At 55.8% G+C, this 12,346-nt stretch overlaps 1 protein-coding gene across 7 annotated transcripts; it reads left to right on the plus strand.

Annotated features, from left to right (window-relative positions):
* SLC4A9 (solute carrier family 4 member 9) lies at positions 1 to 12,071 on the plus strand. Of its 7 annotated transcripts, none has more exons than XM_037061836.1 (22): positions 3 to 286; positions 615 to 775; positions 1,059 to 1,172; positions 1,614 to 1,669; positions 1,820 to 1,977; positions 2,230 to 2,317; positions 2,623 to 2,777; positions 2,999 to 3,115; positions 3,308 to 3,482; positions 3,661 to 3,794; positions 3,937 to 4,199; positions 4,933 to 4,991; positions 5,194 to 5,412; positions 5,543 to 5,656; positions 6,825 to 6,986; positions 7,124 to 7,302; positions 7,974 to 8,046; positions 9,495 to 9,563; positions 9,819 to 9,992; positions 10,597 to 10,752; positions 11,128 to 11,198; positions 11,309 to 12,071. In XM_037061836.1, exons 1-21 carry the CDS (start codon positions 3 to 5, stop codon positions 11,179 to 11,181), a joined length of 2,964 nt encoding a protein of 987 aa, XP_036917731.1. In that variant the 3' UTR covers positions 11,182 to 11,198; positions 11,309 to 12,071. The 7 variants fall into 7 exon arrangements, with proteins under 7 accessions (XP_036917755.1, XP_036917759.1, XP_036917757.1 ...); XM_037061843.1 differs by having other exon boundaries at positions 4 to 286; positions 5,224 to 5,412; XM_037061850.1 differs by lacking the exon at positions 5,543 to 5,656.
* The last annotated feature ends 275 nt before the right edge of the window (positions 12,072 to 12,346 follow it).

The raw sequence follows: 12,346 nt of genomic DNA on the forward strand, positions 1-12,346 counted from the left end.
AAATGCAGCCAACACTAGGGGGCCCGGCCTCAGAAGCTAGGACTGCACTAGTGCTAAAAGGCTGCTCAAGCCTCACCCAGATGAAGCTGCAGGGCCAGGAGGAGTTTGATGGCCACAGTGCTTATGAAAATGTGGCCACAGGAGAGCTGGACAGTGGCCCTGGCTCTGGCCCCAGCCCAGACGCTGACAGCCAGAGACAGGGGGTACCCAAGGACCCTCTGCTCTTCATTCAGCTGAATGAGCTTCTGGGATGGCCCCAGGTGCTGGAGTGGAGAGAGACAGGCAGGTGAGTGAAACCCAGGCCAATTTTGTAGGGTCCTTCCCCTGCTCAGCTGGGGCCTCCTCCGTGGCCCCAGCTCTTCCTGTGAGGGGGTATTCTTACCCACCGCCAGGAGTTCCTCTCTGCATCCTCATTTCAGGCCCTCACCCTTCATGGTGCTCAGCCTTCTCCACGACCCGAGACCAGAGGTGACTCTCTGGTGGGGAGGGGTGTGCTCTGCACCACTGGGCCCACGTCTCCCTCATTGATTTACCTTCCCTGGCTCCCCTGTGTTCCCACTCCTGGACCTGAGAGAGATGCCCCAAATAGCACTGTCTACCCCTCTCTACTGCAGGTGGGTGCTGTTTGAAGAGAAGCTGGAGGTAGGTGGGGGCCGGTGGAGTGCCCCCCATGTGCCCACCCTGGCACTGCCCAGCCTGCAGAAGCTCCGCAGCCTACTGGCCGAGGGCCTTGTCCTGCTGGACTGTCCAGCTCAGAGCCTCCTGGAGCTCGTGGGTACGCTGGGAGCCTTTGGAGGGAGGGCATGGCTAGCCACGCCACCGTTTCTCTAAGATTGCACCCCAGAGTCTTGGAATTTTCCAGAGCCCACCACACCCACCTTCAGAATTATCCATCCCTGACCCAGGGGGGAGGTGGAAAAGCAGGGTGAAGAATCAAGTTCACTGGCTCTTCCATTCCCTGTGACTCCCAGGAGGGAAAGGGACCGGGCAGAGGGGAAAGAAGATTTCAGGGATAAGGAGCTCTCGGAAAAGACCTGGATCCCACCTCTGTTCTCCAGAGCAGGTGACCAGAGTGGAGTCGCTGAGCCCAGAGCTAAGAGGGCAGTTGCAGTCCTTGCTGCTGCAGAGACCCCAGCACCTCATCCAGACCACAAGCACGAGGCCCTGCTGGGGTGAGAGGGCCCTTCCTGGGCCAGGACCAAGCATCCTGGGGTGGGAGGGTCCCAGGTCTACCCTGCACCTTCCTGCACCAGAAGGGGCCTAGCCTCCACTTAGACCTCAACCCAGGATCCATGGGTGGAGGAAGCAGGGGTAGCGGTGGAGGGAGAAGAATGGAGGGACTACATTCATAACAGCCAGAGCTCTGTGAAGGGGTGTTCTTGGTCGGCACTGCGCTGGGAGCGTTGCATGTGTGTCTCATGTAATCTCCACAAGTATCCTGTGCAGTGGTACCACAATAACGCCCATTTTAGTGGTGAGAAAACTGAGGCTCAGAGTGGGGAAGGGTGTGCTCCAGTTTTCACAGCTTGTCAGTGGCAAAGCTGGTCAGGGAACCCTGGTGGACCCATTCGAAAAGCCTGTGCTCCTAATCACTACAAAATCCTGTTTTAAAGGGTCTGCCCATCCGAGAGAGCCTTCGCATGATGAGGAAGCCCCCCTGAAGGAACAGGTTTGTGGCCCTTCCTTGGGCAGGGCTGGGAGAGGGGTCGGAGATTAATAGGGGCCCACCCCCACTGGACCCCTCATCAGCCCATATCCTGCCAACACCTGCTCCACAAATGCCCACTCGTGCTCTGTGTCTTTTCCAACCCCCATCCAGCGTCAGAATGCCCTGAGGCAGAAGCTGCCTCCAGGGGCTGAGGCGGCAGCTGTGCTGGCAGGAGAGCTGGGCTTCCTGGCACAGCCACTGGGGGCCTTTGTGCGGCTTCAGGATCCAGTGGTGCTGGGGTCTCTTACAGAGGTGCCCCTCCCCAGCAGGTGAGGCTGCTGAGTGGGAGTGAAGGATCCTGGAGCCCAGTGAGGGCCTTGGCTGGGAGTGGGATTGAGGGGTGTCTGGTCCAGTTCTCTTGGGTGTGTGGGGGATGGTGCTCAGGGCTTGAAGTGGGTCAGGACTTCAGAGTAGGTGTGCCCATGAGTGTGTGTATAGGGGCTGGTCGAGAGGTCAGAAGTCGAGGCTGCCCTAGGGGATAGCAGCCTCTGACCCCGTCTGAGGCTCAGTTCCTTCCTCAGATTTTTCTGCCTCCTCCTTGGTCCCCCCACACTGGGAAGGAACTACCACGAGATGGGCCGGGCAGTGGCTGTCCTCCTCAGTGACCCGGTGAGCTGGACAGGTGTGGGGTGTGTGTGGACTCTGTGATTGACTGCAGCTGTGGGGCAGAGTGTGGCGTTGTGTCTGTGACCATGAGGACTGAGGTTTCCTTGGCTACGACTGTAGCCCCCTTCCTTAGCACAGTGCCGTGGGACAGTAGGCACCCACAGTACTCACCAAATGCATGTCTGACTGTTCAAATGCTTCAGTGACCAGTCTGCCTAGGTGACTCATGTGTGTCTAGTTTTTGAGACTGTGAAGATGCATGTAAGAACGCAGACATGCATTTACTTCCACTCTGTGCCTGTCCCTAGCAATTCCAGTGGTCAGCGCGTCGGGCCAGCAACCTTCATGACCTTCTGGCAGCCCTGGATGCCTTTCTAGAGGAGGTGACGGTGCTCCCACCAGGTCGGTGGGACCCGACATCCCGGATTCCCCCACCTAAATGTCTGCCCTCTCAGCACAAAAGGTATCTGGGGTCATCATGCCATACAGATCTTTCTTTCCCCACAGTCTTGGGTCCAGTTCCACTGTTGAAGAGGGGAGGGGATACTAGGAAAGGAACAGGGACTTAACCTTGAACTTGGAGCCCGCCGGCAGAGACTAGGAGCAGCCACCAGGGGGCAGGGCGCCACGAGGTTGGCGACCAGTGAGAGATCCTCACTCAACCAGAGTTCCCCTTCACCTCAGACTCCCCTTGCGAATGCAGGGGGTCAAGGGCCCCTCTGCTCCGCGAAGGGCCCGGGCTGAGGACAGGCACGGCCACCCGCAGCACACGCCCAGCCCCGAGTTGCAGCGGACAGGCAGGTGAGTCGAGCTGGGGTGGGAGTAAGGGTCGGAGTATTGGGTGGGGGCGTGGCAGGGGGAGGAGTCCCAGCAGCAGAGGGGTGTGTGCTCACCATGAGAGGGGCTCAGGGACAGCAGTGGATATAGGGGCGTGGGGTGTGGATCATTGACGACAGATCATCACCTGTATCATTGACGACCAATGGGCGGGAGGCTGTTTGGGGGCCTTGTCCAGGACGTGCGGCGGAAGGCCTCGTGGTACCCCAGTGACTTCTTGGATGCCCTGCACCCCCAGTGCTTCTCGGCTGTGCTCTACATTTATCTGGCCACCATCACAAACGCCATCACTTTTGGGGGGCTGCTGGGAGAAGCCACTGATGGTGCTCAGGTGGGTGGGAACGTGAAAGGGGGACAGGCACAGGCTTGAGTATTCCTCCAGCCATACCCTTTGTCCTTCACTGGGGCTGTAGGTGGGCTGAGCAGGCTCCCTGGAAGCTTGGGCTCCTGTGGTGGCTGTGCTGGGGACACCAGGGTCCTGTGCTGAGAGCTCCCTGATTGGCTTCCAGGGCGTGCTGGAAAGTTTCCTGGGCACGGCAGTGGCTGGAGCTGCCTTCTGCCTGATGGCCGGCCAGCCTCTCACTATCCTCAGCAGCACGGGGCCGGTGCTGGTCTTTGAACGCCTGCTCTTCAACTTCAGCAGGTGGGACTCCCTCCCCTCAACAGCCTGGTCCTGGCTGAGCCAACAGGGGAGGGTGGATTGGTCTGGCTCGAGGGGCACCTGGCCTGGGTTAGGTGGGGAACAGGACAGCCCTGCCAAGCCCTGCCTGTCTCCCACCCCCCAGAGATCACAGCCTGGATTACCTGCCCTTTCGCCTGTGGGTGGGCATCTGGGTGGCCATCTTTTGCCTGGTGCTGGTGGCCACAGAGGCCAGTGTGCTGGTGCGCTACTTTACTCGATTCACCGAGGAAGGCTTCTGTGCCCTCATCAGTCTCATCTTCATCTATGATGCCGTGGGGAAAATGCTGAGCCTGATGCACAGCTATCCCATCCAGAGGCCTGGCTCTGCCGCCTACGGCTGCTTCTGCCAGTACCCAGACCCTGGAGGTGAGTGAGGGAAATGGGGAGCTTGGCAGGCGGGGCTCAGAATTCTTCCCCATTCTGATTCTAAATCAGCTGACAATACTGACGGAATAACGTGGTTATATTTATGGATGAATGGGCTTTCTAACAATGAAACCAAAATGAGGCCGACTTACCCACCCGGGCATGCCGCACTGGACAGGGACTGTCTTGCTTCAGAGGAGCCCAGGCAGCTTACTCTGAGAGCAGGGCAAGAAGGGGCAGGGCTGGGCACACCCAGTTTCTTCTCAAAAAACGCACCAATCAAATCAGTCACTGCTCTTCCCCTGGGTCTGGGCGACTGACCAGGTGGAGAGGAGGAGCTCAGAGCGTTACACTTGCCCATAACCCTCCGCAGGGAAGGAAACACCAGGCCTGGGAAAGAGGCGTCCTCTCGAGCGCCAGGCTCTGTGCGAACAAGACCAGTTCTGCCCCTGGTGGATGTGTACGCTCATCCACTGTGCAAATGCCTGCTGGGCGCCCGCTCCGGCCAGTCCTGTGCTGGCCGCCAGGGACGTAGGCAGGTAGAGAATCTGAAGGGGCCAGGGCATGAGGCCGCGTCCTGAGGAGAAGGCATGGTAGTGCTCGGAGTGAGCAGACGGATGAGTCAGAACCAAGAACTTCCTGGTTCAGCTGGACCTATGAGATTAGGCTCCCGAGGGTCTGGAGAAGGTTCCCAGGGGAGGGATACACACCCAAATTCTTCTCCACTCCCCAGGAAATAAGTCTCACTGGACAAGGACGAAGCCAGAAGACAGAGATGACATCTTGAGCATGGTGAGAGTCTGCTTCTGGGAGGGCCTGGGAAACAAAGAAGGGAAGCTAAAGAAGTCAGTGGCTCCTGGCTCTTTCCATCCCACTGGCTAGAGAGACCCTCGTAGGTTCCTGAGGCCCAGCCCTTTGTGAGGGCTGGGGGGCCTCCTGTCTCGGGCCCCCAGTGTCTCAGGGAGCATCGGTGGATGTTTGTGCTGCCGCCCAGGACCTCATTGCTGACCACCGCTCCCTACAGGACCTGGGCCTGGTCAATGCATCCTTGCTGCCTCCTCCTGAGTGTGTCCAGAGGGGAGGTCACCCTCGTGGCCCCAGCTGTCATACGGTCCCAGACATTGCCTTCTTCTCCCTCCTCCTCTTCCTTACCTCCTTCCTCTTTGCCATGGCCCTCAAGCATGTAAAGACAAGCCGCTTCTTCCCATCTGTGGTGAGTGTCGGTTCTCTTTCTGCGGGAGAGGACTAGCTCTTGGCCTTGGGCCCTGCATGTAAATGGGAAGGGCTACAGAATTAGGGTGATGGCAGGCCTGGACCTGACTGAGTGTCCACTGTGTGGCTAGGTACGCAAGGTACTCAGCGACTTCTCCTCAGTCCTGGCCATCCTCCTGGGCTGTGGCCTTGATGCCTTCCTGGGTTTAGCCACACCAAAGCTCATGGTGCCCAGAGAGTTCAAGGTGAGAGCTCGGGGAGGGGAAAGAACGGCCAGCAGACAGGACCCTGGAGGGGGAAGATGCATAGATCCTACACTTCATCTCCTCGAAGCTTCTGTTTGCTCACTTATAAAATAGAAATAGTAAAAATAATGGCCTCACAGAGTTGTCGTGAGGATGAATAAGATGTTGCTCCAGACACACAGTGAGCGCAGAATGCTCAGGAGCTATGATTATAGGTATAGAGTTAAAAAGGGTGGGGTCCCATCAGCCAGCCCTGGGTTTGAGTTCCAGTTCTGCTACTTCGTGTCCATGTGACCTTTAGCCCACATTTCTGAGCCTCAGTTTATTCATCTATAAAATGGACATAATAAATAACAATATATATCCTACTCCCATCTGAGTTTATAGATAATAATGTAAAGCACTTATCACAAAGTACTTACCACAACCAAACGTTAGCTAGCTCACTGCGTGTTAGCTATTGACATGGTTCTCCCTAGCCTCGGCACAGCCCTACCCATTCCACGGCTCCTCACTCTGTTCTTTGACCCCTGGTTGCCTGCTCTGACCCAGCAAAGCTGGAGCTCCCTCCCTGGGCATGACAGTGCACTGATTTGGCACCTAGACTTTGCCTGTGTGTTTGGAGACCTCCCTTCCAGCTTCCTCCAGGACAGGACAGCAGGGACTCCAACTGAGGCAGCCTCAGGGACTCAGAGCCCAAGACTACAACTGGGGCCCCGTCCCCCACACAGACGCTTATAATCAGAGCAGACGCAGACACACCTCGCCTTGCCCCTGCCCCAGGTCAAGGCAGGTCTGAGCCTGAGTCGCCCCACCCTGGAAGTTGAGGGGGGTGCCTAGGGAGGAGAGCTCTGTTCATCAAGAAGTATGGGCAGGCCTCATCTACCTCCTCTTCCCCTTGCAGGGAGGGAGGGCCCCAGAGAAGCAGAGTCCAGAAACCCTGACTCGGGAGTCCCTGGCAGGTCTCCCTCCTTCTGCCCTCTTTCAAGGCACCAGGACGCTTTGAACCAGCCGTGCATGCACGTGCACTGCTCCCACCTACCATCCAGGGTCTTGGTGGGGAGGGTTTGAGGTGAGAGGGGTGTGGAAGAATGCCAAGGCCGGAGTGTGCAGGTGAGGTGCTCTTGGGAGACCCTCTCCAATCTGTCCGTGGGACATCCTCCCCCAGCCCACACTACCTGGGCGTGACTGGCTGGTGTCGTCTTTTGGAACCAACCCTTGGTGGCTGAGTGTGGCAGCCGCCCTGCCTGCCCTGCTGCTGTCTATCCTCATCTTCATGGACCAGCAGATCACAGCAGTCATTCTCAACCGTGCCGAATATAAACTGCGGGTAAGGCCTGCCAGGTTACACGCTAGGTCCCTGGACTACGGGACAGAAGCCCCAGGGTGGGTTCCAGGCTTTCCCCCTCCCACCCCGAGGGCTAGCCTGGGCTAGCTTCGTCCTCCTTGCCCCACCACAACCTGCAGAAGGGAGCTGGCTTCCACCTGGACTTCTTCTGTGTGGCTCTGCTGATGCTGCTCACATCAGCCTTTGGGCTGCCCTGGTACGTCTCAGCCACTGTCATCTCCCTGGCCCACATGGACAGTCTTCGGCGAGAGAGCAGGGCCTGTGCTCCGGGGGAGCCGCCCAGCTTCCTGGGCATCAGGTGAGGCCAGTATTCAGGAGGTGGGCATGAGAGATGGGCAGCAAGGTTGGATGGCAGGGGACGAGGCAGAGTCATTTGGGCAGCTGAAACTCTAGGCTGGTGACCCCAGAGGGCTCTCTCACTGGCCCATGAACACTGCAGTGGGATGGGTGGGTTCTGGGCTGTGAGTGTGTCATGTCAGATCGTCCCTCTCCTCCTCCAGCCTTGGGGCTGGGAGGGCCCTCAGAGGAGCATCACTGAAGTATGGCTGGAGGCAGCCAGGGCTGAGCCAGGGGAAGGTTCCCCTAATTAACCCCACTCAGTGCAGAAGTGCCTCCCTGATGTTACAAAGTAACCATCACAAAAACAATTTTGTAACTGCTGGAAACACAATCTGTCCAAAGTATGTGAAATTAACTTTGTAAACTGAAATGAAAGTCTTCTCACCACAGTGTAAAAATTGCTAATTTTGCAACAAAATAAAAAAAAAAAACAAAAACAAAGAGCAACTGTGGCCTTGAATTGATGGAGAGGCCTGGGACCCTCCTATTGAAGTACCCTACCCCTGCATCTCCACCGGTTTCTCACCAAGCTAAGGCCACAGGGGTCTGTAGTGGTGTCTGGCTTGGGTCTTCAGCCCCGGTGCCCCGGGGATTCTCCCAGGCCCTGGCTAACTTCCCCTCTCCCCGCAGGGAGCAGAGGCTGACAGGCCTGGTGGTGTTCATCCTCACAGGAGTCTCCATCTTCCTGGCACCTATACTCAAGGTACCTTTGTTAGGCAGGCTGGCAGCAGGGGCAGGGTAGTAATAATAAAGGCGAGAACTGACACTGGCTGAACACTTAACTGCATGTTCAGTTTCTCCATACCGGCCTCATTCAATCCTCGTGTTCACACGATGCATATGTCCTTTACAGACGAGGAGCCTGAAGATTAAAGAAGTTAAGTAGCTTGCAGAGATCACCAAGGGAGCATTTCTCAGATCTGAGAATCCAAACTCTTTCCCAATGGGCTTTCTCCCCAGTGGACAGGGTGCAGGCATGCCCCAGCCCACCCCACCCACCCAGGGATCAAGCACCGCCCTTGCTTGGTTGAAGCCTTGCTTCAACCTCCCAACAAGCCTTAGACTCAGGGTGTGATCATCACACCCCAGAAAAACTTTGAGGTAAAAGCCTGCCACTTCTCCCTCACCAGGGGTTTGTAGAACACCTGCTGTGTGCAAGGCTCTGCTAGGCACCTGGGAGAAGGGGGCAGTGGGGGAGGGGAGTACTGAAAAGGAATGTAGAGCCAAGCCTCTGTCAGCAACACACATGCACGAACAAAAATTACGTAACTAACAATAGCAGAGAGGTGCAGCAAGTTGACAACTGACCTCCCATCTAGGAGGGCGTGGGGATGGCACACAAGAGTCACTGGCAGGACCACAGAGGTGAGGGGAGGGAAAGGTCGTGGGGCCTGGGGGAGAGTGGAGTGGTGGAAAGAGCCGGATGAACCGGATCGGCGGCTTGCTAACTAGGCGACTCTCATCCGGCAGATCCTTTCTGAGCACAGCGTGTCTGCGAGGCACTGCCCAGGACTGGGCTGGTAGTAGCCATTGAAAGAGACCATCCATTTCTTGCAGTCTGGTGAGGGGAGATAGACTTAAAAAAATTAAAAACCCCACAACAAAATAGGGTAATTTCCGACAGTGAACACTTCCATGAGGAGTAAAAGAGAATCAGGTGGTCGGGAACGCCGACCACTTTAGATGATCAGGGAAGGCCTTTCCGGGTCGGAAGACTGAGCAGTGAGAAGAGTGAATGGTGAGAAGGAAGGCGGGGCATTCTGGGTGGAGGAAAGCAGCAAAGGAAAAGGCCTTGCAAGGGGTAGAAATAAGCTTGGGCACGTTGAGGGAAGGAAAAGAGGTCAGGACAGCATGGACAGAGAAAGCAGAGAGGAAAGGGGCAGGTAAGGTCGGAGAGATCAGCCAGGTAAGGGGCGAGTCACTAAGTCTCTCTGAAACCCACTTTCCTCATCTGTAAAACGGAGCTGATTGCATAATTTACCTCATCTGACTGGTGTGAAGATTCAGTGAGGTCAGGTGTGCAAAGAGGGAAAGGAAGGGGTGGACCTGGGTAGGCTGAGATGTGGATGCTGGGGGTGGACCCCAACGTGGGGGGCCTGGGCAGCTGGCAGAGGTAAACTCCTTTGCTGGCTCTCCACTTCTTCCTACCAGTTCGTCCCAATGCCGGTGCTCTATGGCATCTTCCTGTACATGGGGGTGGCAGCGATTGGCAGCATCCAGGTGAGCCCATTCAAATCACCATGAAGCCCCACTCCTCCTTCCTTTCCTGCTGGTACTCCCTGCCTGCACTTGCCAATTCCTCCCATGCCCTCTTTTCCTGTTTCTTCTGGCTACAGAGACTCTGCCGCCATACTCTGGGAGAGGAGGGGGCCAAGGGTGTCCTCTGACCGCCCCAGTGCGGAGTTTCAATGGGTAACGGCGACGCTCTCCAGGCTACCCACACACCCTGCTTCCCTCCTCCTCTTGTTCCCCCAGTTCACAAAGAGGGTACAGCTGTTACTGATGCCAGCAAAACACCAGCCAGACCTCTTGCTCTTGAGGCATGTGCCTCTGAGCAGGGTCCACCTCTTCACAGCCATCCAGCTTGCCTGCCTGGGTCTGCTTTGGATAGTCAAGTCTACACCTGCAGCCATCATTTTTCCCATCATGGTGACTCAGGGTTGGGTGGTATCCTGAGGGTTCCTGGGAGACTTGGAGTCTGGGAGGGTGGCCAAGGCCTCCATAAGACGAAGGCTCTTCCCTCTTTCATTTGTCCTTGCTCTGCCTGGTTGGGAATCCTAGAACAAAGAACGGGATGCCTACAGATGGGCTGATGGAACACCTGGCCCAACTCCTTTCCCGGCCTGTTTGGGCTGGTCACAGGTTGGGATAAACCCCGCTCCCCACCAGAAAAATCTAAGCCCTGGGAAAGGCAATGCTGCCATTTCTGTTACTTAGGGAGGTGGTAACACAGGTGGCTTCTAGCCTTGTTCCCACTCACTGAGGAAGTTACCATCCGTGGGCTTTGCAGTAGGACCAATCTGGTTATGACGTCTCAGCTGTGTGACCTCGAAGAAGTTCCTAAACTTTTGGGCCTCACTTTCCTTCTCTGTGTAATGGCGATAATGATCCTATCTGTCCCACAGGAATATGTTAGCACTCAGTGAAATGACACACACTGCCTAGCACGCTGGAAGTGCTGAGTAGATGGGACTGTCGTTAACGTTCCTACTGCTGTTGCCAACAGCCCTGAGCGTTGTTTCTATCTCTGCAGTTGCTGGGCCTGGTGGGGGTCCGGAAGGCACTGGAGTGGGTCTTCTCACCACAGGAACTCCTCTGGCTCGATGAACTGATGCCAGAGAAGGAAAGGAGCACCCCTGAGAGGGGGCTGGAGCCCGAGTACTCACTCAGTGGAAGTGAGAATGAAGATGTGAGCTCCATGATGGGCCCTCGAAGGAGAAGGGGATGGGTGGGGAAAGCACTGTCAGCCAGGAGTTGTCCCTAAAGTCTAATATTTCTATTAAGCCTGAAGACCTTACCAATACGGTCACTCCCCTTAGCTCTGTATTGACAGAGGCACATTGAAGGGTTGAGGGAAATCTTTCTTCTTAGGGCAGGGGCCCATGGGGGTAGAAAGAGCCAGGGACACAATTCTAGCGGGCTTTCTCAACCCTAGGTCTTTGTCGCAATGTGGGTCTATATTCTTTCACTCTCTAGGTCCCTTTCTCTTTGCTGTCTCCGTCTTTTTTTTTTCTTTCTTTCTTTTTGTCTATTCGAAACTCATCTTGAGACTTCTGTTCCACAGGCAGAGCTGATGTATCAGCCAAAGGCTCCGGAAATCAACATCTCTGTGAATTAGCTGGAGCTGAGCACGAGGTGAGGGTGAGAGGGAAGCCTCCTGGTATCCAGAGTGGGGGTGGGGATGGGAGCTCAGACCTAGGAAACTTCTGGTGTGTTGACAGCCCTGTTTTCTCTTCGTGCTCCAGTCCTCAAGAACCCGAGTCCAGAAGAGGGTGGAACAGCCTCTCCAGAGGGAAGAAAAAACAAAGTGAGAGGACCTGGGCTTGGCTCCCCGAGGCACTACAGTATGGCCAGTAGAGGGAGCTCAATCTCATACCAAACTGAACGTGGAACTTGGAGGGGGTGGGGGAGGGAGGGACGAAAAGACTGAAGAATGGGAAAGAGAGGGGAGGAGGGAGGGAGGAGGAACTGCCAGGCTGCTCTCCTTTGCCTTTGGAGGCTCTGCCCCAGGCTCCTGAGAACCACACTCCAGCCCAGTGGAAGGATAGATTCTCAGTCACTTGCCCTCTTTGCTATTTTTTCATTATGTTCATCCACTTATCAAAACAGCTTCTGAGTACTTACGAAATACTAGAGATTCAGTAGTTAAGACAATCATGGTCCCTGACCTTGGGAAGTTAAAACCCCAGTGGGAAGGACAAACAGGCAACTTGCTAGAGTGGGGTCAGGCAGGCTGTGTGAGTGAAGGCCTCTAAGCCCTGCTTGGAGGGCGGTAAAAGTGGGGTGGTGGGAGTTGGGGAGCCTACCAAGAAGAAGTGGTCTCGTTCTGACTGGTATGGTTGGGTGTCATCCAGCAAAGGGTCATCGGTCCAACCCCTGGTCAGGCCTCGCCCTGCATGTGAGAAGCAATCAATCGATGTCTCTCTCACACTGCGATGCTTCTCTTCCATCCTTTTCCCCACCCTTCCCCTCTCTCTAAAAATGAATAAATGAAATCTTAAAAAAACCTAGAGGAAGTGGTCTATAACTTGAAATCTGAAGAATGAATAGAAGCTACTAGACAGGACAAGCTGAGGGCACAACATATACAAAGCCTGGAAACCCCTCCCCCATAAGCTGAACACTCTTGCGGGCCACAGAACACCCTCTTCTCCATGCCTCTCAGAGCCCAAGAAAGAGCTCACTACTGCAATAGAAAATTCGGGGACTATGGGGAGATTCAATGGCTGGCCCAGAACAAGATCTCCTAGGCTTTTCTTACCCCCATCAGGCTTTCCTTTGCT

The sequence above is a fragment of the Sturnira hondurensis genome, unplaced genomic scaffold, assembly GCF_014824575.4.
Source record: "Sturnira hondurensis isolate 20B ecotype Veracruz unplaced genomic scaffold, ASM1482457v3 Scaffold0001120, whole genome shotgun sequence".
In the NCBI taxonomy this organism is placed as follows: Eukaryota; Metazoa; Chordata; class Mammalia; order Chiroptera; family Phyllostomidae; genus Sturnira; species Sturnira hondurensis.

Bases quoted from the DNA above. Each gene is read 5' to 3' on its own strand.
- SLC4A9 (XM_037061836.1), top strand. From the start codon at position 3: ATGCAGCCAACACTAGGGGGCCCGGCCTCAGAAGCTAGGACTGCACTA. The intron at 776-1,058 runs GTACGCTGGGAG...TCTGTTCTCCAG, and splicing joins GAGCCTCCTGGAGCTCGTGG to AGCAGGTGACCAGAGTGGAG. The intron at 1,670-1,819 runs GTTTGTGGCCCT...ACCCCCATCCAG, and splicing joins AAGCCCCCCTGAAGGAACAG to CGTCAGAATGCCCTGAGGCA.